This window comes from Lemur catta, chromosome 1, assembly GCF_020740605.2.
Source record: "Lemur catta isolate mLemCat1 chromosome 1, mLemCat1.pri, whole genome shotgun sequence".
NCBI lineage: Eukaryota > Metazoa > Chordata > Mammalia > Primates > Lemuridae > Lemur > Lemur catta.
Window position 1 is genome coordinate 242,950,258 of NC_059128.1, and position 27,020 is coordinate 242,977,277.

Genomic DNA, 27,020 nt, shown 5'->3' on the forward strand with positions numbered 1-27,020 from the left:
TGTTGTACCTATTATTATCTCTACTACTAAGTCAGCTTCCAGTTGAATTATTGCTGTTTTGAAGATAATCTCACTTTTTCTTGATATTTTTAAGATTTTTCTCTTTGATTTTCATCAATGTGCCATGATGTACCCAAATGTGTTTTTAAAAAATTTATTTACTCTTTGTAGTATTCACAGGGCTTTTGAATGCTTCGTAAGAATATATATAGTTGTCTGACATGTATCCAGAACATTGCGAAATGACTGATATTATATTAGGGATTGAGATATTAATAATATAACACTAGTCTAAGTCTTAATCCCCATACTTCTATGGTTTAGTCTCTTATGAACCTAGAGTATTATTCACCAGAGCCACTCCCCGTCCTTTGGGTAGCCCTATAATCCAACTTTTGACCTCCATCCAGCTTAAAATATCAAAAGACCTGCTCAACTTCTTGTTTATCTCTTCCTTGGCTGGCAGACACCCTCAGGAGAAAAGTGACCATGTTGGCAGGCTCATTCCTGTGACTCTACACCTGTGCCTGTCCTTCCTTTCCTGTCTTGGCCCTGATGATTGCTGTCTTGCTAGACTTCCAATGTCAAAATTCAACTAAATTTTTAAAATGTTTTTTCTATATTTTATAATTGGTCCTAATATCCTGTCTGCCATTGCCAGAATCTGTGAGTTCACTATTGATCCCAAGAAACCTATGTCTCTATAGCTGTCTTTCAACTTACTGTGTTTCCTATTACAGGCTACTAGCTCTAAAATCAGTTTCCAGAATGTGTTTCAGATCCTTAGACCTATTTTTTTAGCACAAATTTAATCAATAATAACTTAATTTTAAATAATAACTTATTAATTGCTTACAATATGAATAGTCTGAGTGGGGATCTATTGGAAATAAAAGAAATATAAAACTAGTCTTATGCTGTTAGCTAGGTAAGAAACAGGAAACAATTGAAAAAATAGGCTCTATACAATGAATATCACTTTACATCCATTGGATGACTGTAATAAAAGAGACAGACAGCAACAAGTATTGACAAGAATGCAGAAATAGAATACTCATACACTTCTGATGGAAATGTAAAATGGTGTAGCCACTTTGTAAAACATTCTGGCAGTTCCTCAAAGGTTCAACATAGAGTTACATATGACCAGCAATTCCACTCTCAGGTATACATCCAAGAGAAATGGAAAAATGTCTATTAAAATAACAGGTACATAATAGCATTCATAATAGCATTAGTCATAATAACCAAAAAGTGGAAACAATGCAAATATCTATCAACTGATGAATGGATAAATAAAATGTGGTATATCCATACAATAGAATATGATTTAGCAATAAAAAGAATGAAGTACTAATACATGCTACAACATGGGTAAACCTTGGAAACATTTTTCTAAGTAAAAGAAGCTAGTCATAAAATACCACATATTGTATTATTCCATTTATATTAAATGGCCAGAATAGCTAAGTCTGTAGAAACAGAAAGTAGACTAGTGTTTGCTCAGGTATAAGGAGATTGGGGGATGGGAGGAGTTATTTCTAGTAGGAATGGGGTTTCTTTTGGGGTTGATAAAAGTGTACTAAAATTGATAGTGCTGATAGTTGCCAACTCTGTGACTAAAAACCAGTGAATTTTATATACTTTAAATGAGTGAATTGTATAGTATGTGAATTATATCTCAACAGAGCTGTTATATAAAAAAACCAAATAAGTTATAAACTGTGGTGTTGAGTGTAAGTACAAAACAAGTTCAAAAAAAGTATGGGATTTGTAATGTTAAAAGAAAAAAGCTAAAATTCATGCTGTTTTCAGAAATGTCCCCTTCTTCTGTTGGTGAAAATGAGTTGTTTTCATACTTGCATTTATCCTTTTTGTGTTTTTAGAGATAACAGATTTCAGTTATCACTCAGTGAGTCATATGTTTATGAGATTTAAATATCATTTGAAAATATCCATGAACAAACTCCCAAGAGAAAATTAATTTTCAAGGAAAGTGTTTGTTTCAAATTTTTCTAATGCAATTTTAGCCAGATGACTCCTTGATACTTCTCTGACCAGAAGTCTTCAAATGAACACTGGCAGAGTTATCGACTGCTTCTTCAGTAGAATTTTTAAAAATGTGATGGGACTAGACACCGCATATAAGAATATTTGAACCTCTGGGCAACATAGTGAGAACTTGTCTCTAAAAAAATTTTTTAAAAATTAAAATTAGCCAGGCATGGTGGCACATGCCTGTAGTCCAACTACTCAGGAGGCTGATGCAGGAAGACCCCTTGACCTCTAGAGTTGGAGGTTGCTGTGAGCTATGATCACATCACTGCACACCAGCGTGGATGACACAGTGAGACCCTGTCTCTAAAAATAGAATATTTGAATATGAGTGAAATGAAGACTCATTTCCTAGGTTTATTTCTGGGTATTCTGATTTTCTCACACTGTAAGACATTAAAACATTTGTTTATGACTTTAGGGTTAGCTTTTCCTTTTAGTAAGCTTTAGGAAGAATCAATTAATTCTAAAAATTTTCATGTAGTCAATGGCAAATTCATGTCTTTTCTCTTTTAAAATATGATATGACACTTTGGGAGGCTGAGGTGGGAGGATCACTTGAGACCAGGAGGTCAAGACCAGCCTGAGCAACATAGTGAGAACCCCATCTCTACAAAAAAAAAGAAAAGAAAAAAATATATGATACGAAAATTAAAGGACTAAAAAAGAACTTCCACTGAGAAAATGTTCAAAGTACATTCAATATGTCTATAGCTAAATCATCACGGTTCACAAATAAAACATTATTTGTTCCAAAGTGTTTATTTGCAAACTACTCTCTGAGGAGGCCTGATAATAATAGTAATAACAGAGTGAGGTCATTTACTCTTAGACCAAAATTGCAAGTTTCATCTTATCATTTGCAGAGTGATTATGGGAACTATAAGAATTGCTGAGCTTTTGAAGAAGGGTGTTTTTAGGAGTTTCCATATTAATTCACAATATTATCATAAATATTATAATGTTCTTTGAACCCCAAATCTGATAACTAAGAATGTATTTATAGGATTGTTCTGGAAGGCCCAGAAATTGTGGTCACAGTAAACATTAGCATCATCACACCTGAAATAGATATCATAATACATACCAGGTGTGGTGTCACATCCCCCTCCTGTCCCTTACCCATGGCTGACATTAAGGCAACCGTGACACTCTCCACTGCCAAGGGTGAGATGGCCACACAGCCAATTAGTTAAGTTGATGCTCATCAATAAGAAACCTCTTTGCCATCTGGTTTGGACGTAATTTGTGGTGCCCTGTTGATCAGCTGGCCCTGTGTAGAAATGATTAGACTAATTGGCCAGGCGGACAAAAAGTTTATTTGAAATAACTTGTAAAATTGCCCAAACCTATTCTTGGTTACTCATTTTTTTATTCAAATGGAAGCAAACAAGACATCCAGGGGTACTTAAACTGAATCTCTAATAAATTTGAAGGTCTGCACAGTTTTCATCTCTTCTTCTATTTGACCATCACACCCATCCTCAAAAATCTTTTACCTAACAGGAGAAAAAAATAGCAAAAATAAAAAAAAACTATTATGCAAGGTATAATGTGAAAAAAATGTGAGAGTAGTTAGAGTGTTCAGAAAAGGGAGCAGTTCCCTTCCACTATTTGAGATGAATAGAAAAGGCCATATGGCTATTTGTTTCTTGTTTCTCCCAGCTGTCTTTGTTCCTCTATTCTTTCTTTTGAATTAATTGATTTTTTTTAGCATTCTATCCTAATTTCTCTGTTGTATTTTGAGCTGTGCCTCTTTGTATTTTTAAGAGGTTGTTCTAGTGATTACAATATTAACCCTTAAATTATCACAGTCTATGTAGAATTGATATTGTAATACTTTATGTACAGTTAAGAACTTTGCAGAAGTATAATCCAATATGGCTCCTCTCTCATCCTTTGGCCTATTGTTGTGATATATTGCATATTTATACATATGTTATAAAACCAGTAACACATTATTTTTGCTTTAAACCTTTGGTTGTTTCTCTGATAAATTTAAGAGAAGAAAAAATAATCTTTTATAGTCTGATAGTGACTAATTCTTTCAGCTCTTATTTATCTGAAAATGTAATCATTTTACCCTCACTTTTGAGGAATATTTTCACTGGATATAGAATTCTGAGTTGATAAATTTTTTTCTTTCAGGATTTTAAGTATGTCATTCCATTGTTTTCTGGTCTGTATTAGAAGTCAGCCATTGTGCATTTTATTTTTTCATTTGTGTGAATTTGTCCTTTATCTTTGGTTGTTTCCAAGCCTTTTTATTTATATTTGGTCTCATTAGCTTGACCATAATATTCCAAGGTGTGGTTTTCTTTGTGTTTATTCTACTTGGTGTTTGCTGAGCTTCTTATATTTGTAAACTGATGTTTTTCACCAAATTTGGTAAGTTTGGGGCCATTATTTCCTCAAATATTTTTTCTGTCCTATTTCCTCTCCTTTCTCTCTCTTTGTGATTACAAAAATATACCAATCTTTTGATATCATCCCACAGGTCATTGAGGCTCTGTTCATTCTTATTTCAATGTTTCTTTTTCCCTTCTCTATTATTCAAGTTGGATAATTTCTATTTATTTGTCCTCAATTTTAAGAAGACTTTCTTCTCAAATCTCCAATCTGTTGTGAAGCCCATCCACTGAAATTTTCATTTCAGATGTCAAAATTTTCAGCTCTAGAATTTCCACTTGAATAGCATGGGTTAATTTTAGCTGTTCTGGATTGACCTATCTTTGGTCAGTGCTACAGAATTTATTAATTAATGATAAAAGATGTTTTCTAACCATCTAAAGATGAAACAGGCATGACAAATGGACCCTCTTCTGTGAATGTTTCAGGGAAAAACTTTGTAACTAAAGGTAACCTATAGTGTTGAATATGGGTATCAGCTTTATTCTCCACTTTGATTCTTACCATCATCAGTTACTTTCCATATTAATGAAAATTGACCACAGTTATTCCAGAATAAAAAAAAGTGGAGGGGGGAGGGAAAGAAATAAAAAATAACAGGGCCCAGAAATTAGAGTGGATTCTAAAAAAAATATAGAAAGATACCTAAAAAGAAATTTTATTTCTTTCAAATTCTTATTAATTTGAACTTAGTCTATCAGAGATACATGCCAGAGAAGAAACTAAAAGCTTTTAAATAATTGCTGTGTGCCAGGCACTGTGCTAAACAGTTAACATATCTTATTTCCTTTTACTCTTATAAAAACACTGAGAATTTTTTTATTATTATTATCCCTGTCTTACAGGTGAGGAACAAAGTTTCAGTGCAGTAAATTCAGAATAGAAATTGCTAAAAGGACGAGTGCAGTTAGGTGGATAAACATTTCCTGGATCAGGTAAATTTTGAGTTTAATTTTCAACACAGAAAGCCAAGTGAGAAAGGTTGGAACTGGGTAATGTTCCTCCCACGAATCATCAGAAAATTGCTGGGTTGTCTGTCTAAAGTACGGATCTGCAAAAAATGGTGTTGCGGGGTGAGGAACGGGAGGGTGAGAAGTGCTTTTGTGTTTAACTTGTAAAAACCTTTAATGGATATTTGATAACGCCCAAGATGATAATGACTAATGGCTGGTAGGGCTGACGATCTCCACCTCCAGGTAGGGCTGTAATTAAAAGCTAGCTTTGATCCTCTCTTGACAGATAAGCAGTTTTGCTATGTTGAACAGATTCCAAGCCGGAAACTTCATAGTTCCAAAGTTTGTATCCCTTTATATTGGAAGTCTTTTTCTGAATCTAAGTTAAATTTTCTTCTCACCTCTTACACGTTCCAATTTGTCTTGTACTTTTTGACTTATTGATCCAACCCCAAAGAAACCCTTAACAAATTTTTTTTTCAGTCTCTATTCTCTACCATGAATTTGAACAGTGACCTTTAATTTTATTTCTATGCAACCTCCCTATTGCTCTTACAGTAAACTCTCTGGGACTCATTTTTGTCCTTTGTAAAATAAAAGAATTCGTTTAATCATGACTTTCAGACTTGGCTTTTCTTGGTCCTAGTGGTTCAAAGAAGTGATTCACACAATCTGGTGTTGGAGGCTGACAAACAGGGGAGGGTTTGCTTAGCCAGAAACCCTAGACAACAGGAGCAGCTCTGCTTTCTGTTCATATGTTAATTGGACTTCTTCACAGGATTTTGTTTGAAGAGATCTGATACTAAATCAAGTTTGAAAACCATTGGATTAAGTTTCTTCTAGCTTTAAACAGTCTAAGATAACATCTGATGATTTTGCAATCTCAACAGCTCTAACAGGGAAGTTTTATCTGTTTACATTTTGCATGTTTTCAACTTAGAGACTAGAAATGTGGGTGATACAGAAGGGTTGGCTGAGTGCACAAGTAGGAACTGCTCCTGGCAGAGGGGCCCCCAGGAATGAATTCCTTTCTCATGAAATCATTCAGAGTCACTCCTCAGGTACTAGAGAAAATACTCATATAGCTGTTTTCCCTGGCACTGCTAATTCAGTGGTATCAGAAGAGTGCTGGTGAATTCTCAGCAGCCAAGGAGAGCATGACCCTAGCTCTCCTCTCCCCCTCTGGCTCCCTCCCATCGCTGTGGCAGCTCCTCCCATTCTAGCTAGGAGCATGATAAGCAGAAATGAAGTTCATTTCAATATCTCTCAGGTCAGTCACTTCAAAGGTGCCACAGTTCTTGAAAATCTACCCCAACATCTACAGGATTACCAGATGAGATGCACCAGCTGAAGGGCATCTAAATTTCTGATGCTATGGACAACAGTCTAGTTTTTCCCTGGGGACCACATAGTTCACAGGAGTCCTCTCTGCAGGACTTGCTACCTCAAAACCTAGGGAGGATGCCAGCCAGGTACTCTATATGTTGTGTATAAATCACAGGGTGCAGGTGAGGGAAGGTGTTTTATTATAAGCTCCACTCTGTTTTGTGCTCCCAAGAAGGATTTATAATGTTCAAATTGTTATTACTAGAGTCACTGATATGGATATTCCTAATGTTTTCTGGAGACCCTTTCTTAGGTTGGAAAAGGAGCAGCTTTACATCTACCTGAGCTCCCCAATCTACCGCCTCCCCCCTCCCCCCTTTCCTCCCATCCCCAACTTTGCTTCCAGAGTAATCTATCTCTAATATAAATCAGATTATGCCCTCATCTTCTTCAATGCCTTTTGATAAATTTCCAGACTTCCGAATGCACAACCTTTTTGGCACTAGGGACTGTTTCATGGAAGACAATTTTTCCACAGATCTGAGTTGGCTCGGGGGAGGGGGGTTGCAGGGGGGTTGGTTTCAGGATGATTCAAGCTCATTATTAATACATTTATTGTGCACTTTATTTCTATTATTATTACATTGTAATATATAATGAAATAATTATACAACTCACCATAGGTTGGGGACCCCTAGTAAAGCAGGAGCTCCTTGACAGAGCACACAAAGACCAGCTTCATCTTGCTCTGTTCTTCACTCTGCACCTTTGGCTCCCCCATTCCATCATCACTCTAGCCAGGGGTCAGAGCCTGAGGTCTTAGCCTGACTGTGTAGTCTCTAGTAAGAATATCGTTTTAAAATTGTTCTGTGTTTCTCAAGAGTGGTTCTCAGCTCCCCTGCAACAAAATCATTGAACATCTTTATTAAAAATACTTATAATTACAGCTAATATTTATTGTCAGGCACTAGGTTGTGTTCTGAGTTGACTTATTTAATCATCACAGCTACCCTACGAGGTAGGTACTATTTCTAACTTCATCCAGTGGATGAGGAAACCAAGGCACAGGGAGTTACGTAATTGTCTAAGTTCACAAGTGGCAAAGCCAGGTTTCAAACCTAGCAGTCACATTCCATGAGTCATCCCCTTAACCATGCTTTTAGATAGCCCCTCATTAAAATGCAAATTTTCAGGTCCTTCCACAACTTCAGGATATACATTTTTAACAAGATCCCAAGGTGATCCTTCTACACACTGGTTTGTGAATTAGTAGAAGATGAGTGCCCTCTAGTGTACACACATGTGTATCACAATTTGTTGGTATTCTATCATATCTTTTTTTCATCAGCTCCTTACAAAAGAGCCAAATTTCATGATGCACATATTTCCTTTTTTTTTTTTTACTTTTACCTTGACTAATACAGATTTTGGCAATGATGCACATGTTTCAATGGTTGTAGCAGGAGAAATTATTTTCATATCAATGACTTAACTGGTTAGTACTACCTTAAATTTATTTTTGTCACAAAGAAATTATATACAGTACTGCCAGATAATTGTCTCCCTCATTAGATCTCAGCAGCTCCTAGAGATTCAATTTAAATATTGAAAACCCCATCCCAACACAGCTGGTTATTAGGAATGGAAGGTCATAGCCTCAGTGCATAACTGCTAAGTGGGAAATATCACATCCGTCCCACAAGAGGTGGATTTTATTTATCCTATCTATGTTGGTTTCATTATACCATTATTGTCTTCAGTAGGTCCTGCTCAGTTTATCCCCTCGGAAGGGGATTCTATAGACTTAAGGCCCTCAGCTTTTCTTTTGTCCTCTTTAGACGAACGTCAGAAGCAAGATAATCCCTTAATTATTTAGTGTGATGTATATAAATCCCCTGTGTTACCATATTAGGCTATTCTTTATTTCCAGACAGGAAGCCATCTATGTATTTGTTAGGGCAGAGTTAAGTGTCTATGACAAAAAGACCCCAAAATGCAGTGGCTAAAACAAGAATGAAGTTTATTCTCTCTGATATGACCTTCAGATACTGATTGAGACAGTAGTTCAGGGTGCATAGCGCAGCTCTATCCTCACTCAAAACACAGATTCTATTTCTGGGCTCAAAGTGGCTGCTCCACTTCCAACCCTCACATGTCTATCCCAGCCAGTGGAGAAAAGGCCAGAGAAAAGCACAGCAATTCCTTTTAAGAACAGACTCAGCAGTGGCACACAAGAGTCCTGCTCACATCCTACTGGCCAGAATTTGGTCATAAGCTTCAAGAGATGATAAGAGTGTGTAGTATTTAGTGAAGTATCTGTATGCCCCACTAAAACCTGGATTATTATTATTAAAGAAAGAAGAGAAGAATGGATTTTTGGTGGACCACTAGCTGTCTCTGCCACAAACCATTTCCTATATATTTGCAAATTTTTATATGATTCTTTAAGTGCCAATTATCCACAGAAATAGGCAAAAAAATAAGTGTTAAGTATTTTAAGAAATCAAGTTAATGAAATGATAGAATTTTTATAGAGATGCTATTGATTCTGTTGAAAACCTTGTTTTCTTTGCTTCATAGTCCTTCATGGTTGGGATTTCTATAATTACAAACCTAGACAATGAGTTCAAAAGTAAGTGCAGGCAGTCTTTGCATTGCATGGTTCCAATATGCAAACACTTTAGTTTGTTACAATGGTTTAGTTAAATATAACCAGTTCCCCAACAAAAGTCCAAATTTCAGTTACTACATTATGTAACTGTGGGTAATTGTGTAAAGTACAGACTTTGTACTAGCTCTTCGGTCCACAAATCACTAAATAATAGGCGTGCAAAATGTTCACTGACCAATCACACCACTTTTTCAAAGTCAATTGGTGATTGGTCACTGCATGTCTGTTTTTTCAGTTTATGCACAGTTTATGCAACATGTGTAGCTGTGTTGTTTCATTGTTTCCCAGTGATAAATCCATGTGACATTTTACAAAAATGGATAATTGAGAGAGGGAATTGGTCAACAAAGATGAAAGTACAGCAAAGAAACAGAAAGTAGTAAAACTGGAAGCATATGGAGTTCGAAAAATGATATTTATATACCTATACCTAGCAAATCTATATAAGGCTGGTCAGAATCTTTTTGGCTGGTAGGGTCATATAAAAAGTAAAGTTACAAAGCAATGCAGATTGAACCTTTAGGCAGGTGATTTAAACTCACACTAACCAAGCTATTAAGGCCTTTCTTCTTTTTTAAAAAAAATTATTTTTATTTTTTTTAGAAGAGTCTTGCTCTGTCACCCAGGCTGGAGTGCAGTGGCACAATCATAGATCACTGTGGCCTTGAACTCCTGGGCTCAAGCCATCTTCTCCTCCCTGGGATTATAGGCCTGAGCCAACGTGCCCAGCCAGGCCTTTCTTAAGCATTGCGTAACAGGTTGATGGTAGAAAAGGTGCTGGGAACTAGAGAAAAAAACGAGAGAGAGGCCCTTAGCATAGAGAGGCTAAGGAGGGAGGGATGGAAACCTGGAAGCTAGTACACAATTTGCTCAGAACCAGCCTCTGTGATTGGGCAAATGTTCAAAACAGCCTGTTCTTACTTAGCTTTTACTAACTTTATGGGTATTTGCAGAATCGGAGCACTCATGAAGGGGTTTCTAAATGGGGCAGAGAGGTTCCTTTTCATTAACGAGATTCACTTATTATCACCAGGCCAGCCAATCCTATCACAGATATCCAGAGGAGGCAAACAACCTTTCCTAGAATGAAAATTCTTACTTGCTTTCCTTCTCTTCTGATTTGGCCTCCTGGCAGTTTACACTGTGGCTAAAAGCTAATGATTTTTCTTCCCAGTCCAGGCTTTGCCTTCCATTGACTCTCAGCTACTTGGCTTGGGCAAGCATGTCCACCCAGCTAACATTGTGTCCCAGGGTGAGTGTGGCCAGATGCAGTCGTGGATGGGTAAGATACGCTGGCTTTAACAACTGGTCTGACCCATAGCTATTGAAGTTCCATCAGTGCATCCAGTCACTAAGGAAAAATAGGTGGGAATAGCCACCAGTGGCTTAAATTATTATCTACTACAAGAAATTAAAATTATCCTCGAGACTTACGGGACAAATTAGCCCATGACAATAGTTCTTACACTTTTATGTCCAGGAACCATGGAGCTAGGTATGGTTGCGGGGCCGGGTGGGGAGGGGGGATCCTGCATATCAAATCTGTTAGTTTCTTTCTTCAACTCTTGAAAGTGTAGAGGGTGGGGGCAGAGGGAGGAAGACAGAGTGGGAGGAAGGTGGACGGATGTAGGCCCTGCCTAGTTTACAGTTGTTGGAGATATTAAATGAGAGAAATATTTGGGAGTACTCTACAATAGTAGCATATTTTAAAATTTCTTAATCACCAAAATACACCAGATCAGGAATTTTATGCTGGTTAAATGCAACAGTCACTTTGCTCTTCCTAGTTCTAAAATAATCAAGTGGGCACCGTAGAAGCAAGGCCCGGCAAGATCTTAGGAACAGAACTCTGATGTGGACTAGGTCCCAGAAAGTCTTTTTCCTAGATTCCTTTAGAGGCCCTTTGCTAGCTTTTCCCACTCCCTTTAGAAACTCGCTCTTAGGCCAAGTTGCCTGGGCTCCGCCTCCACTGCTGCCTTGAGCTCTAGCAGCGCCGGAGCAGCCGTGCCGTGGGATGCGGAGCTCAGGCCGCGAGGCGAGCTCTGCGGAGCGGCGGCAAGTGCCCCTGGAGCCTCGCTCGCCCGCCCGCCGCCCGCCTCCGGCCGTGCCGGCCTCCTGGGTTTCAAGGAAGACAGTTTTTCCACGGACGGGGCTGCGGGGGAAAGACCTCAGGCGGCGGTGCGGCCGGTTCCTAACAGGCCACGGACCGGTAGCGGGCCGCAGCCCGGGGGTTGGGGACCGTAGCTCTAGAGGACCAGGACCCGCGTTACAGCGGTCCCGGATGCCGGGCCAGGATCCGTATTCTGCAAACTGAAAGTGGGACGGGGATCTGCGCCACATTTCTGCCCCGGTCCGTCCTCGGCCTCCCAGACCTACTTTGTCTTCTCCCTGTGGCTGAACCTACAGCAGGCCCGGGGTGTACGTGACAAGACAGCCTCTTTTATCGCTCCCTTCGCTTCCACAGCCCTCTCGCGGCGTCCTCGCCCCGGCCTGCTCGCCGTCGGCCCGCCCTCCCGGGCGCGGCGGGTTCTAATCTCGCGCCCCGCGCGCGGCCGCCGATAGGGGCCCCGACTACCGCTCCCAGCATGCCCCGCGCCGCCCGCGCCCGCCCGGCAGCCGCGCTTCTCCGCAGAGGCTCCTTCTGCCCGTGCGCTCGCCGGCTCGGGAGCCGCCGGGGCCTCGGAGGACGGGTTCTGGGACGCGGACGCTGCCCCAGGTGACAGCGCGGGAGCCGGAAGCATGGCCTGGCACCTGGGCAGGACGAGCGCAGGCCGCTGGTGGCGCGCGGCGCGGGGCGGCTGCGGAGAGCGGCGCTCTTGGTCCCCGCGCGGCGCGGCCGGACCTACGCGCCCGCCCCCCGGCCCCCAGGGCCCCGCGCAGAGCCGCGCGCTGGGGCACGGCCCGCCGGCGAGAGGCGGCCCCTGGCTGCGGACCGGGCTGGCAGCGGCGCTGGGTGGGGTGGCGGGCCTGGCTGCCGCTGCCTTCGGGCATGTGCAGCGGGCGGAGATGGTGCCCAAGAGCTCGGGGGCCCGGAGCCCGTCGCTGGAGACTCCGGAGGAGGACGAACTGGCCCGCCGCTGCAGCGGCTTCATGGCCGCGCCGGTGACTGACCTGCGCGAGCTGCGGAGGAGGCCGGGCGACATGAAGACCAAGATGGAGCTGCTGATCCTGGAGACCCAGGCCCAGGTGTGCCAGGCGCTGGCACAGGTAGATGGGGTCGCCAGCTTCTCTGTGGACCGGTGGGAGAGGAAGGAAGGTAAGGAGGTCGGCCCCTAGCGGGAGGTGGAGATGAGGGGAGAAGGTCGGGCCCTAGGTTGCAGGCAGAAAATGGCCCACAATGTGGGATAAGGGTAGGTAGGGGGTCCCCACAGAGGGGACGCCGTTAACAAGAGTGACTGAAAGGGTCATCAGCCCTCTGCTAGCAGGTGTGGACCCAGATTTGCTGTCACTCTAGTACTGGGCATCTCAACATCTTTGCAATTCCATAATGGCATTTTTTTTTTTTGGTAGAAATCTTAAAGGGTATTTGCAACCAACAAGCTTGAGTGTCCAAAGTGTGTTATTGAACAAGATTTCAGTAGATTATTGAACAGATTTTATCTGCCTGTGGGAATGCATTTGCCCTTTTTCCTCCTTGGCAGATGGAAAGAGGAACTCAGCTTCTGCGCACTATAAGGGTCAGCCAGACACCTCCAGCTGAGGGTCTCATTGTGTAAGAATCTCCCCACTTCTTTTTCCTGTTGCATAAAATATATTAGATTGGTTTATTAGTAGTACTACCAAATGAACCCATCAGATTTCCTGCTACAAAAGTCTTTCCTTTTGATGCTAAAATACTTAAGTAATCAAAACCTAGTTCTCGTAGAGTCATATTCATGACCATGTTGTTGCCCCCACATCTTGATCATAAACTTGAAGGATTCCTTTCTATTCCTAGCTGGGAATACAACAGCAATTTCTCACCAGCAGATTTTGAGCTGTGATACTGCCACATATATATTAAATGAAGTTATATCTAATTTTCATAGTGTTTTCCATTTTGTAATGTTTTAAAGTGAAGACTATTGAACTAGGACACAACCTTCAGTCCTAGACTAGTTGTTTGACCTTTGGAAGTTACTTAACTTCTTTGGGCCTCAATTTTTCCACCAATGATATGAGATGAAAATTTATATATATATATACACACACGTGTATATATATATGAAAGTTCGAAGATTAAATAAGATGAAGGTATGTAAAGTGCTAAGAATGTTGTCTGAAACATAGACGGCATTGGGACATACTGTTTCAGGTATTTGGCAGCTGTGTGATCTCAGATGAGGTGTTTTGCCTCTCTGGACCTCAGTTTTCTCATTTAGAATATACAAGGGCTGTACTGGTTCATTTTATGTCCCATCCAGCTCTAAAAGTTCTTAGAAATAAAACAAGCCAAACATGAACCTTCATGAAACAATGGCCTTGCAGTGACCCTAGTGTCTTAAAAAACAAAAACTAATAGTAAGGCTAAATTTATACCTAAATATTGATGTGTGTCTCACTTTAGAGTTTAAGGTTCTGAATCCCTTAAGAGTTCGAATATCTACTGTTTTTTAATTGCCTGTAAATAAAAAGGCAAGCAGCACACTGAGTAAAAGAAGTTTTGAAATAACATGGAGCTTTTAAGTCTAGTAATAATAGAACACCCTTCAAGTATACCCATTCCTATTTTTAACCATAGCTTTCTCTCATATATCATAACTGATGGATGCCATTCTGAACAGTGGTATTTGAAGGGAGGATATTCCAGTGATTTATTATTTTTTACTTTTTAAATTTTTTTTATTTTTAATTATGAGTATATGGTTATGTCTTTATAGGGTACATATGATGTTTTGATCTAGCATACAGAGTATACCCTAACTTATTGTTGATTATAATTACTTTGTTGTGCTATCAAATACTGTTCATTCTAACTAACTGTATTTTTGCACCCATTAACCATCTCCACTTTATCCCCCCCTCCCCACTACCTTTCCCAACCTCTGGTGACCGTCATTATACTCTGTCTCCATGAGATCAATTGTTTTTAATATTTAGCTGCCATATATGAATGAGAACATGTGAGATTTGTCTTTCTGTGCTTGGCTTATTTTACTTAACATAATGTTCTCCAGTTCCATCCATGTTGTTGCAAATGGCAGGATTTCATTCTTTTTTGTGGCCATGTAATATTCCATCGTGTATATGTACCACAATTTCTTTATCCATTTATGTGTTGATGGACACTTGGGTTGATTCTGTATCTTGGTTACTGTGAATGGTCCTGCAATAAACGTGGCAGTGCAGTTTCAATATACTGATTTCTCCTCCATTGGATATATCCAGTGGGATTGCTGGGTCATATGGTAGTTCTATCTTCAGTTTTTTTCCAGTGATTTATTTTAAATAATGACCTAAGAATATGAAAGAAATAATGCAGTTTAGTGATATGGGGAGGTTCAGTATTTGCCCAGTATCAGTAGCTTATGTCATAAAGCTAAACTGGTTATCTAATTTTATTGTACATAAACATTATAACCGTAAATTTAAAAATATAAATTGATATTATAGAAGATTTGGGAAACAGGAGGAAAATAACCACCTTCATACAAGGGTTGTTTTCAGTTTTGCACTTACTTCTCATGTAAGTATCCTTACTCCTTATTTTACATTTCTATAAACAGGAGGTGGTGGCATCAGCTGTATACTTCAAGATGGGAGTGTTTTTGAAAAGGCTGGGGTGAGCATTTCTGTCATTCATGGAAATCTTTCTGCGGAAGCAGCAAAACAAATGAGAAGCAGAGGAAGAATTCTGAAGAGTAATGATGGTAAACTGGACAATCTTGACCGCCTTTAATAGTCCTTGGAAACCTTATTTTCCCCACAAGTTTTATTTATAAAACAAATATTTCTTCTGGAAAAAGCCATTTGGGGTGCATAAGCCAGATAAGCATATTCACAATTACTTTTTAAAAATCATATTTTAAGAGACAAAATGCAGCTTTTGAAAATTGATTCAGAAATCACATTGGAGTTAATCTGTATTAAGCCAGGTGATTGAATGTAGCTCACTATGTATTTTACTTTGCAGATAAATTGCCATTTACTGCCATGGGCGTGAGCTCTGTTATCCACCCCAAGAATCCTCATGCTCCTTCTTTCCATTTCAACTACAGATACTTTGAAGTAGAAGAAGCTGATGGTAAGGGTCTCAGCAGCAAAGTATTATTGGGCAAAATGTGTATTGTAAAACAGATAAGAGGGCATAACCTCTAAAAGTGAGAAAGAATAAATAGTCTTAACTAGGTTTTTCAGGAGACATATGAAGGTTTATTCCTTAGCGGGTACAATGGATTATATGCTAGACATGAAAAGTGAGAATGGTATTGACTCTGACCTTCCCATATTTCCTCCAACACAGAAGGAATGATTTGATGAACCTAAACTTCAGAGTTCTTTGCAAATATAAATTCATTACATCTGAAGGGAAGACCTTATATATGAGGTTAAGTTGCAATTGAGAACTTGCTTTTGGAAAATATTTAACACATGCATAGCTTTCTTGGTCAGCAGTGCATTAGCAGTAGGTTGAAAATGGGATGCAGTTGATCAGGCTTCATGTGCACGTAGTTCCAGCCTGTCGCCCATCAGCAGGCCATCTGGTACCCCCTGCCAGAGCACCTGTGCAGTGCCACGCCGACGCCTGTTGGTGTCTCCACGTCTCCGCAGGTGATGGCATTTAAAGTCACTGCTTTAACTTTTGATTTTGAAGCCATTTAGTTGGGTTCAGCCTTTAATGTTGAAAAGCCGGTAACTGGTATTGACACCCCTGCAGACCTAAATAAGCACATGAAACATTTATTCTCAAATGGAAAACTGCCTCTCTCAGCAAGTGTTTTTTTACTTTTTCTAGGGGAAGGGGAAGGGTGGCAGTGGTTCTTAATAGGGGGAGTGTCAGAATCTCTCGAGGAGTTTTTATAAACTATAGATGCCTGGGCCAGAGATGTGTAGCTTTTTTTTGTTTGTTTTAAATTGTGATCTAGCAGAGGTATTTTAAGCTCCTCATGTGATTCTGCTAGACAGCCAGAATTTCGAGCCGCTGTCTGATCCACATGTGTGGTGTTTTGTCATTCACTGGCCTGCATATCATTTCTCTGCCTGTTTCTACTCTCTCACTTTTTAATTTCCTACTTTATTTTCTCTCTGCTTTTACCTCTTCTTTTCTGCTTTGACCTTACTGGCCTTGAATGCTATATTCAGTTAAATGTTTTTTGATTGTTACCCATTACATGCTTAACAAATTAAGCTGCTGACTTAAGGTCACTAATATAATCAGTAGTATGCTGAATCTCAAAGTCTACATCAGAATCCCATGTCTTGATTTGGCAGGTAACAAGCACTGGTGGTTTGGTGGTGGATGTGACCTCACTCCAACATACTTGAACCAAGAAGATGCTGTCCATTTTCACAGAACTCTAAAGGAGGCTTGTGACCAGCATGGTCCAGATCTCTACCCCAAATTTAAAAAATGGTAGGTAAAGGTATTGAACTTTTCATGACCCCCAAATTATATTCCATTCCTTCTGTGTGTCCCAAAGGCAACTGTTATGTCACTAAATACCTTCCTCAGTTTATAAAGATTGAATTGTTTTCTTACTTTGGTCACCAGAAGAAGTGGAATACCAGTTTTAAATAGTTTTAGTAAATTATTTACATAGGAATATTTGGATGTCTGTAATATGTATTGAGTAGTAGCATCTGGTTTTTTTTTTTTTTTTTTTATCCCAAATGATTTAGAATGGTAGAATATAAACCATAAGATGATCTATGCCTGAGAATCAGGATTTTTAATCCTAGGGTGCGATGTTAAATTTTCATCCCACATGAGAATTTGTGAGAAGATCCAGAATATTTGTTAGATGTCAAATGGAGTCTCAGCATAAATTGTTTGAAATAAGAGTAAAGTACTCAATTCTGCTTAGAATTAATTGGCATTCCTGAAAAAGGAAGAATGGAAAGGACTTTTATCTTTTTGTTTTGTTTTAGAGCTAATAATTGTGGGATGTTAATATCATTTATGCAAGAACATGGAGTTCAGCTTTAAAATCCTCAGAAAAGATAAACTATTTGAACATTTTTTTCCTGATTTAATATTACCGCTGAAAACTGTACAGCCATGGATATACAGGGTTTTTTTTTCCCTTTCTTTCCTAGAACTCAGGATCCTTCCAGGAGGACTGGTCAAGTAGATAGTGTCTTTTTTGTGTTTCTGCTTATAGCTATTACTGAGATTATTTAAGCAGTGTTAATAAAATAGGATGCAAGCTAGTTAAAAAGAAGTTTTTAATATAAGTGCTTAGTAAATTTCTTAATATTATAATTTTGTGAAGATAGATTTTGAAATAATACAATTTGGGTTAAAAGCTGACTTTACAACCTTGCTCAGGACATACTTTTTAAATTATGTTATTAAAATGTGCATATAAAGGAATGCCAACAAGTCACAATTGAAGTGAGTTATGCCAGTGCATCAGTTCTAGGGATTTGCATCTGTTGCCTTTTTTTTTTTGACTTTAGGCTCTTGAGGTTTTACTTAAAGTGTTTAAGGTGTGTTTAGTTTTTGATTGAACAGGTGTTTCTATTTAGGGATTCTTATTGAACAGAGATCACCAAAATAACTATTTCCAAGATATAAACTATTCTACAAGGTTAGCATATAGGAAAGGGCTTCTTAGGAAACCTGATCTAATAGACATAGTGGGGAAAAGACTTGAGAACAGATTCACAGTTTCATGTGCTGGCTCACAAGAAAGACTAAGCTTTAATATGTTTGAAGACTTTAATTCTCTGAACATTTATTTCCACCAGCCCTTCCCTCAGTTGTGCATGCTATAGAGCCATCAAATTTTATTGCTAAAAGAGACCTTAGAGATTGTTTACAGTACCTTCCTTTGGCAAAAAAAAAAAAAAATCCTAAAGAAATCTTGGGTTTGCACCCTGTTTGATGTTACTGTTTGTAGAAGATTCCTATCCTCCTGCCTCCTGCAAAAGCGTTAATGCTTCTGAGGGTGGCAACATTGCTTGTTTCAGGAAGAGTAGTATAAATATTGGACTCTGTTTCTCTTTTTACTAAAATTCTTAGAGTTCCACATCCTTTAAGATAGATTTGTGTTAAATTGCCTGGTTGCTTTACAGATAAGAGTATAAGCATTTTCTACATTGGTTATATCTGCACATAATTTGTCTAAAGTCCTAGTTTCATTTTGATAGCTGGACAGGAAGTAAGGACACCATGCTGGCATTAGTTGAGGATAGTGCTGTGACCTGAAAGTTTCACATTGATTTTCATGTCTTCCCCTCACCCCCCCACCCCGCTTTTATCCCTGATTTGGCCCTGCTGTGTTTTCCAGGTGTGATGATTATTTCTTGATAGCCCATCGTGGAGAGCGGAGGGGCATTGGTGGTATCTTTTTTGATGATCTTGACTCTCCGTCCCAGGAAGAGGTATTTCGCTTTGTGCAGAGCTGTGCCCAGGCTGTAGTTCCTTCTTATATTCCCCTTGTGAAAAAGCACTGTGATGACTCATTCACCCCCCAGGAGAAGCTGTGGCAGCAGCTCAGAAGAGGACGGTGAGTGATAGGGGAATGAACTGCCTCGTGGCATAACTGGGGAAAGTGGAGAAGCCATAATAATCATGCGTATTGTGTTGTCTTGGGCAGATGCTTTGTAATAGTTGTGTTAATTTCTTATCATAACTGGATGGGTATTAACCAAATTAAAGGGCATTGTGTAAAATAACATTATAAGAATAGCAAAGTTTATTTATCTATGCATTAGAGACTCAGAGTAGGCATGTAGTAAGTACTTGCTGAATGTAATTCTGCTGATTTCTTTTAGTTCATTTTCCAATGATACCCTCTATCCTTGTGCCAAGATATGGGCATCATTCAATGTTTTTGCTGCTTTGTAATTTTGGATCACAACTTTTTTCATTCATCTTAAAGATTTCATGGAAGTTATTTAATGGAAATAACAGCTACAGAAATTATTTACACTTAATGTTAAATTTTACTGATTTTGGAGCCATTACTATGTGCCAGCCACTACGTTAGGCATTTTGCATCTAATTTTCTCAACAAACCTGTGAGATGTAATCATCATTTTGCAGATGATCAAACTTACCCTCAGAAAGGAAGTACCTTGCCCACGATTACATAACTGGCAAATAGAAGACCTGAGATGTGGAACTGGGTCATTGTGACTTTAAAACTTACAGTCTTTTCTGTGCATAAAGTAAGTTAAGTAGTTGAAGCAGGCTTGTGCTTCTTACCACAGTACTCAGCCACCCTGCTCTGCACTGAGCTTGGGGAGCTCAGGTGAGGGACCAGTCTGAGCTCATCTTCACTCAGGGTGTACTTGCGAATCAGCTCCAAATCATTCAGCCTGCCGGCCCGTGTCAATTTCTCATTGCCATTAATTTTCTGTATAGTACTGGACCCTGTGTGTAAAATGGATTTTCTCATTTGTGTTAATTCTCTCTCAGGCATACGAAGCTTTGAGTACTAAGGAGGTAAAGCTTTTGCCCTGAGAGGTCAACTTAAATAACGTTCCAAGTCTAGAGATAAATGTATTTATTCTTTCCTATGACTGCCTGTGCTATCTGGTCCTCATTTATTAACTTGGGCTAATGAGAATTGATTAAGTTTTTTTTTTAGAAATTTTTTAGTTAATGCATGAGTTTGGGGACATTTTGTTTGTTTGTTTTCATATAATTTCTCAAATATACCTTTACCACTCCTTCCTTCTTTCACTTGACACTTGTTGTGGGCCCCCTGTGGTCACACACTGTTCTGGCTACCAAGGTGGGCATAACGGGCCTGCTGAAGAGGCTCACAGTTCAGTGGGGAAGGCATACCTAAGAGGACAACGTAAAAGTCTATGGAAAGTAAGCTGTTCTAGTTTTGCACAAGATTTCATGTGGAAAGCTGGCAGATTTTGTGAATACTGATTAGGTGAAGCCTTTAAAACTTCTTAGACATTGGAATAATTTTTTTTTTTAACATTATTTGATGGCAAGTCATTCTGAAAGTTCCAATGTATGCGTATCATTGCATCTCTGGTGTTGTGAGTTTGGCAGAAGTGTGAACTGTTAGATTAATTTTCTAAGATACGGTATGTGACTGTTCTTCAAAGAGAGCCTCCTTCTGCCTTCCTTATCTCTGAGCCTTAACATGGCAGTAAACTCTGGGGCTTCGGATAACTCCAGCTCTTCCCTTAGGTTGTCAGCACCATCTTTGGTTTTGTGTACTACAGTCATAATCAGTTGTCTCTGCCCTTTACAGTTGCTCTTCTCCACTTTCCCCTGCCCCACCCCTCCCAACATGAGTCTCCCTTTCATGGCCAGTCTGGTTCCCTTTTGACTCTGCAGTCTCTTGTTTGGCAATCTTATCCAGTCTCGTGCCCACAGTTACTACTGTTCTCTCAGTCTTTCAGTCATCTTTTTCATAGGGGAACAGACATTAAAGACCTTTAACTTGTTTTGTTGTATTTTGGGAAGGACCAACAGGATAAAATTTAGGCATCAGTCAAATTGAAGGGATTGGTTAAAGTCTATAATTTACAGGCATGTCAGAGAAGATAAACGCGTACAAAGGATCAGAACAGATGTAAGTGAAACCTGGTGGGAGGCAGAGAGCTTAATGTAGAGAAAGGTGTATCATTCACTCAAAAGAGGAAAGGAACACAGTGATCCTGCAGAAAATTCATTTAGGGAGCTCATGACAAAGGTGTTTGAGGTAGGTCTTCAAATACATCAGTACAAACTAGGGAATCATAGCCATCCCTTAGAGATCATGTTTCAGAAAGGTAATATTGGGTGAAAAAAGTAGCTGAGAGATGAAATTCTTTTCTATGGTCTTAGGAAAATGTTCAGAAGAGTCACTTATTATCTTTTGAATTAGACATAAGGTATTAAATAGTTATTAGTATATAAAAGTCAATGATAAATGGTGAGAACTAGAAAAGGATCCATGGATACAATTATTAATATTTAAATTTTTGTACAATCTTTGACAAGTTTTCACACACAAAATGCTTTTTAAAAATTGAAGTACTGTGGGATTCTAGAGAATAATTTGCTATAGGTGGGCTTAAAGACAGTAACCAGTGGGATAAATGAGAGTATCTAAGAGAAGTTTAGACCAAGGGAGTAGTTTCTGAATGAGCTGAGAAATGATCTGAAAGGGGACTTTTTATTAACATTTTCAGATTTATGGATCAGTCCAAATTCTTTTGAGTAGTAGAAATTATCCTTTTGAAATTGGAGAGAAGAGACGCTTTTACATCCCATGATATTAAAAGCAGACACAGATGTTTAAGCTGGATGGAGTCCAGATATGACTATGGCAGTTAAAGGAAAACTAATGTACTGAACCAGATTTTAGTTGATGTTAAGGATATTTTTCTTAAAACTGAGCACTGTAACTCAAAACTCTGCCTTTTATTATGATTGTTATTAATCTGCAGGTGGACTGAATTATATGACTGCTTATTAATGCTGTTAACTACTTTGAGAGGAATATCTAGAATATCTTAGTCATTATTAATAGATTACTGTTAGCTGTACTTGGTCTTTCAGTTATAGAAGTTTTATATTGTCTTAGTAGTAGTACTTGTGAGTTATAGGCAGTGAAATGAAGTATTCGACTCTGAGACATCTCAGACTATGAGGAGGGCCAGAAGGAGCTGGGTTGTCCTGAGGAAGGATGCCATTTCTTAATTTTTTTTGTGCCTTAAAGTTCTCAGCTTTGTGTCCATTCTATTTATTTATGGGAAAACATAGCCTTTTTGTTTTGTAAGTGCCCTGTTGAAGCAGAATCTGTATCCTATTGTTTGGTGGGTAGAATACCCTTTTATTTCTGCCTGTCCAGATGGAAGAACCTCAATGGGCTGTAGGCTGGTGTTCTTTGTGCCAGTTCCAGCTAATGGGAGTTGGGGGGTAGAAGCCCTCTTTTAAATATTTGCTATGGGCTAGTCTTTAGAAAAATTTTACTCAGCTGGCCCTTAATGTTAATTTGATTTCTTTATGTCAGGTATGTAGAATTTAATCTGGTGTATGATCGGGGCACGAAGTTTGGCCTCCTCACTCCAGGATCCAGGATCGAAAGCATCTTGATGTCTTTACCTCTAACTGCCCGGTAAGGAGATGATTCAACATAGTAGTTATGCGCCCCTCTCCCCAATTCCCTAACCTGCACAAAATATGAAAGTTAACACTGCAGATGTCTTACCTAAGACTTTGTTGGTTTTGAATTTGCTAATTTTATGAGAAAATCATGGGCAAATCAAATTGTATTTTTTAAGAGGTGACAGGGTAAATAACAACTCTATGTGTGACTGCAGGGAGAGAATAGAGGGAGAGAGAAGATAAGCTGGGTCATGGTCTTTAACGGGAGGGGGCAGTTTGACCTCTGTTTGTTTTTCTGGGAAGAGCTATGCATAAGTAATAAGCTAAAGAAATAAAGAAAATGTGTCCTTGGATCATCTGAGGTTCTATACTTTATGCAACTCTAGTTTATCTTAAAAGTGTATTTTGGCTCTGAGCTGTTATTTCCCCAAGAATTAATAAGAATAATTTCAAAAAATTAATGAGAAAATTTCTTTACCAGAAAATATTTTTTAGAGGTCCAGTGGATACAAGGCACATTGGTCACAGTGGAGACAAAAACTTTTACCCTTAGGTTTTATTTTTCCTGTATTTTAAGTAAAGAGTTGTATGTGTCATTATTTTTTATTATTACAATTTTTGTTTCTGTTTTGGACATACGTAGATGGGAGTACATGCATTCACCCTCAGAGAATTCTAAAGAAGCTGAAATTCTGGAAGTTCTGCGCCATCCAAGGGACTGGGTGCACTGATGCAGGCAGAGCAGCGTGCTGGGTTTGGAGGACACAGGATGTGTGCCCCCCATCCACTGGCCGCACTGTTGCCACCGTGTGGCAGTTAGTTACCTGTGCCTTAGTGCTCCAGTCTTCTCTACTCTGGACCCCACCTCTTTGGCAGATAGTAAAATGTTTTGGATGCTGTCAGTGATGAGTGGTGGGATGGCAGATTGTCAGAGCTGATTGATATAAAACTCGTTTATACTTTTAAAATAATTTTATATGATTACTTTACAAAATATGACATTGAGTTTCCAAGTATTGAGATAAGGGAATATAAATAGGATTATATGTATGAGGAAACGTCTCATCTTATTTTTGTTTCATGTATTTTTTAAAGTTTCTGCCACAAAAATCTGTCATGGCAGATTTTCATTCATTCAGTGAAGTTGAGACTTCTTAGTAATTTTGTAACAACTTGAAGGTGAAAGTTTTACTTTTTCATTGCTGAGGTCTCTTTGACATAATCTTTATATGTCTTTCTCTAGAGACTATAAAGTGAATATTCATTTTTATAATGATAGGTATTTAGGAGCACTTGAAATTTTCTTAAACTCTGCATGTGTTACAATTCAGTGATTACCTGTAGTTATTAACTCTAAAGTGACATTACTGTTACCTAAATAAGGGATGTCTAAGTTGTATTTTGATTTTTATGGAACCATACTTTGTTAACGTTGGAATTCTCTTCACCTTTGAATGTGAAAGCTTATATCCCTGGATTCTGATATTTAAAGTTTCCTATTCCCAATATTTCCGCATGGAAATTTAGACTAAGAACAATCTTAGAGATGTGGTAAATTTAAGAAATGTTTCTCATTTGCAAAATGAAATGGGAAATAATTTTATTCTTTAATTAAAGCAAAAGTAGATAGTGTGAGAAGCATGTAGGCGTTTTATACATGTATTTCTTGGTAAAATGGACTAATTGAAATTGTCCTCTTTCAGATTAGAGATTTTGTAACTCTTGCTCTTAAGAGAAAAATCACAACAGGATTCTTAATGTTTGACTTTCTTGTTCATATAATAATATGAATGTATTAGTTTATTTGAGTCATGATATATTGAAGTTTGCAAGGAATAGCATCTCATGTATATTAAGCATTATCCTGGAATATGTTGAATGTATGTGATTGTGTGTGGTTCTTACAAAGGCTGGAAAATGTATGAATTCTTCATCTGCCTTACAAAAGATCTGCTAATAAATTTTATCATGAAATAAGACTAAGAAATATTTGTATTTTTCATTTTGTCAAGATAATTGATACAGGAAAACACAAATATTTTTAGTACAGTTGACCCTGGAACAATGTTGGGTGGAATGACCACCTGCACAGTCAAAAATCCATGTATAATTTTTGACTCCCCAAAAACTGAACTACTAATAGCCTGCTGTTGACTGGAAACCTTATCGATAATAGTCGATTAGCACATATTTCATATATGTATTATATACTGTATTCTTACAATAAAGGTAGAGAAAAGAAAATGCTAAGAATATCATATGGAAGAGAAAATATATTTACTGTTAAGGTGAAGTTGATCATCATAAAGGTCTTCATCTTCATCTTCACTTTGAGTAGGCTGAGGAGGAGGAGGGGTTGGTCTTGCTGTCTCGGGTGGCAGAGGTGGAAGAAAACCCACATATAAGTGGACCCTTGCAGTTCAAACCCATGTTGTTCGAGGGTCAGCTATGCTAACACTATAGTTCCTCATTCCTAGGTATTTTACTCAAGAGAAATATAAGTTTTGTACTCAATTTTTAGAGCAGCTTTACTCAACAGCCAAAAATTAGAAACAGCCCAAGTGGCCCACAGCAGGTTAATGGATAAATAATTTGTCATATATGCATACATTAAAACACTAATCAGCAATGAAAAGCAGTAGCTATTCCTAAATACAACATAAATGAACAGCAAAAGCATTATGCCAAGTGAAAGAAGCCAGACACAATATATATGCTGGGTTTTGTTGACAGTTCCTGGCTCATGACTCCCATAGCCCCAGTCTTATAACATGAGGACACTTTAGGCATCAGAAGCAGGCCTCAGGAAACAGAATCTCCGGAGTCTAATCTGATTGTGGTTCATAAGATCCTCATTCCAGAGAGGGTCCTGCCCCATATGCTGGAGGAAAGAACACTTCATAGGGAGGCCAAGAAAAATCTGAACAGACAGGTTTTGCTGGGTTTAGATCATACCCTTTTTGTTCAGTTGCATTTCTACACGGTTGTCAATCATGCCTATCCAATGAAATCTCCATGAAAGGCCCAGAGGACAGGGTCCGGAGAGCTTCCAGATAGCTGACCATGTGGAGGTTCCTGGAAGGTGGTGCTCCCGGGGAGGGCATGGAAGCTCCGCACCCCTTCTCCTGTGCCTTGCTCTATGCATCTCTTCATCTGTATCCTTTGTAATGTCCTTTATAATAAACTGGCAAACATAAGTTTCCCTGAGTTCTGTGAGCCACTCTGGCAAATTAATCAAACCCAAAAAGTGGGTCATGGGAGCCCCAATTTGAAGCTGGTTGGTCAGAAGTTCTGGAGGGCCAGCCTTAGGACAGGTTTCTGAAGGTAGGGGGCAGTCTTGTGGGACTGAGCCTCAACCTGTGGGATCTGATACTACCTCCAGGAAGATAGCATCCCGATGGAATTGAATTAGAGGATACCTGCTGGTGTCCACTTGCTTGATGTGTGGGGAAAAACCTACACACATGTGGTCACAGAAGTCTTCTGTGTTGAATGATTATTGTGTTTCTGTGAGAGCAGAGGAAAAACACAGTTTGAGTTTTTTTCTTAAACACTACATTATATAAAAATCTAGAAAAGTCAAAACTTTAATGACAGAAAGCACATTAATGGTTCCCAGGGGATGGGGATGTGGAATTAGCTGTGAAAGGGAACAAAAGAATATTTTATGGTGATGGAAATGTTCTGTATCTTGATAGTGGTGGTGGTTACGAGGCTATACATTTATCAAAACTCATTGAACTTGACATTTAAAATCAATGAATTTTACTGTATATGTGAATAATACTTCAACAAAGCTGGTGTTGGGGGAAAAACATAGGCATATAGGAACAAAAGTTCAAATAAACCTGTTTACCTTTTTAAAAAGTAGGCACTTATCTAGATTGGCTAGCCTACTGTGTTTAAGACTATTGGGGACTGGATTAAGATGAAATTTCAAACATTTTTTGTGCATCTGTTTTCATGTTCTTCAATAACCATGTATTTCTACTATGGATGTGGCTATGTCTGGAAAATAATTGCATAACTATTGGAAAATAGATCATTCTACTGTGATTCAAAGTGAATTTCTCTTTCAAATTCTTATTGATGTCTATTCTGAGTCTACCAGAAGACCAGCGTGCACCTCCAAATGGCCTGAACACCTAACTCCTGCTCTCTTATGCATGCGTATTATGGTAATAAGAGGTGCCTGAGGGGGAGAGATGTAAATGCTCTGGAGCAAATTTCTAACCACTACTTTCTGTCCATCCCTGTACTTTGCTTACCCACCTAGTCAGCTGAGTATTTAAGTACTTTTACATGCTAAAGAGTGCCAGATTTGAAAGCCAAATAATGTTTCTTTATGACTTATCCTTCCATGTGTCTTTTGCTCTTACAATTCATCCAAATAATGTTT

The 27,020-nt window shown here is 38.9% G+C and overlaps 2 protein-coding genes across 2 annotated transcripts in view; one reads left to right on the top strand and one right to left on the bottom strand.

Annotated features, from left to right (window-relative positions):
• Positions 1–11,964, bottom strand: part of LOC123642270 (ferritin heavy chain B-like) — a 29,894-nt gene extending 17,930 nt beyond the window's left edge. The window contains exons 1-2 of the mRNA XM_045557233.1: positions 11,791–11,964; positions 7,422–7,641 (exon numbers count right to left, since the gene is read on the bottom strand). Of these exons, the coding sequence (XP_045413189.1) occupies positions 7,422–7,424 (3 nt within the window). The 5' untranslated portion in view covers positions 7,425–7,641; positions 11,791–11,964. The remainder of the gene's footprint in view (positions 1–7,421; positions 7,642–11,790) is intronic.
• A 76-nt stretch (positions 11,965–12,040) lies between these two features.
• On the top strand, positions 12,041–24,600 carry CPOX (coproporphyrinogen oxidase). Its single transcript, XM_045540419.1, has 7 exons — positions 12,041–12,670; positions 15,120–15,263; positions 15,527–15,637; positions 16,825–16,966; positions 18,846–19,064; positions 22,527–22,631; positions 23,265–24,600. Exons 1-7 carry the CDS (start codon positions 12,154–12,156, stop codon positions 23,350–23,352), a joined length of 1,326 nt encoding a protein of 441 aa, XP_045396375.1. The 5' UTR covers positions 12,041–12,153; the 3' UTR covers positions 23,353–24,600.
• The last annotated feature ends 2,420 nt before the right edge of the window (positions 24,601–27,020 follow it).

Excerpts from the sequence above, each read along its gene's own strand:
- CPOX (XM_045540419.1), top strand. The coding sequence starts at position 12,154 with ATGGCCTGGCACCTGGGCAGGACGAGCGCAGGCCGCTGGTGGCGCGCG. Across the intron at positions 12,671-15,119 it reads CCGGTGGGAGAGGAAGGAAG|GAGGTGGTGGCATCAGCTGT; the intron begins GTAAGGAGGTCG and ends TTCTATAAACAG. Across the intron at positions 19,065-22,526 it reads CAGCAGCTCAGAAGAGGACG|GTATGTAGAATTTAATCTGG; the intron begins GTGAGTGATAGG and ends TCTTTATGTCAG.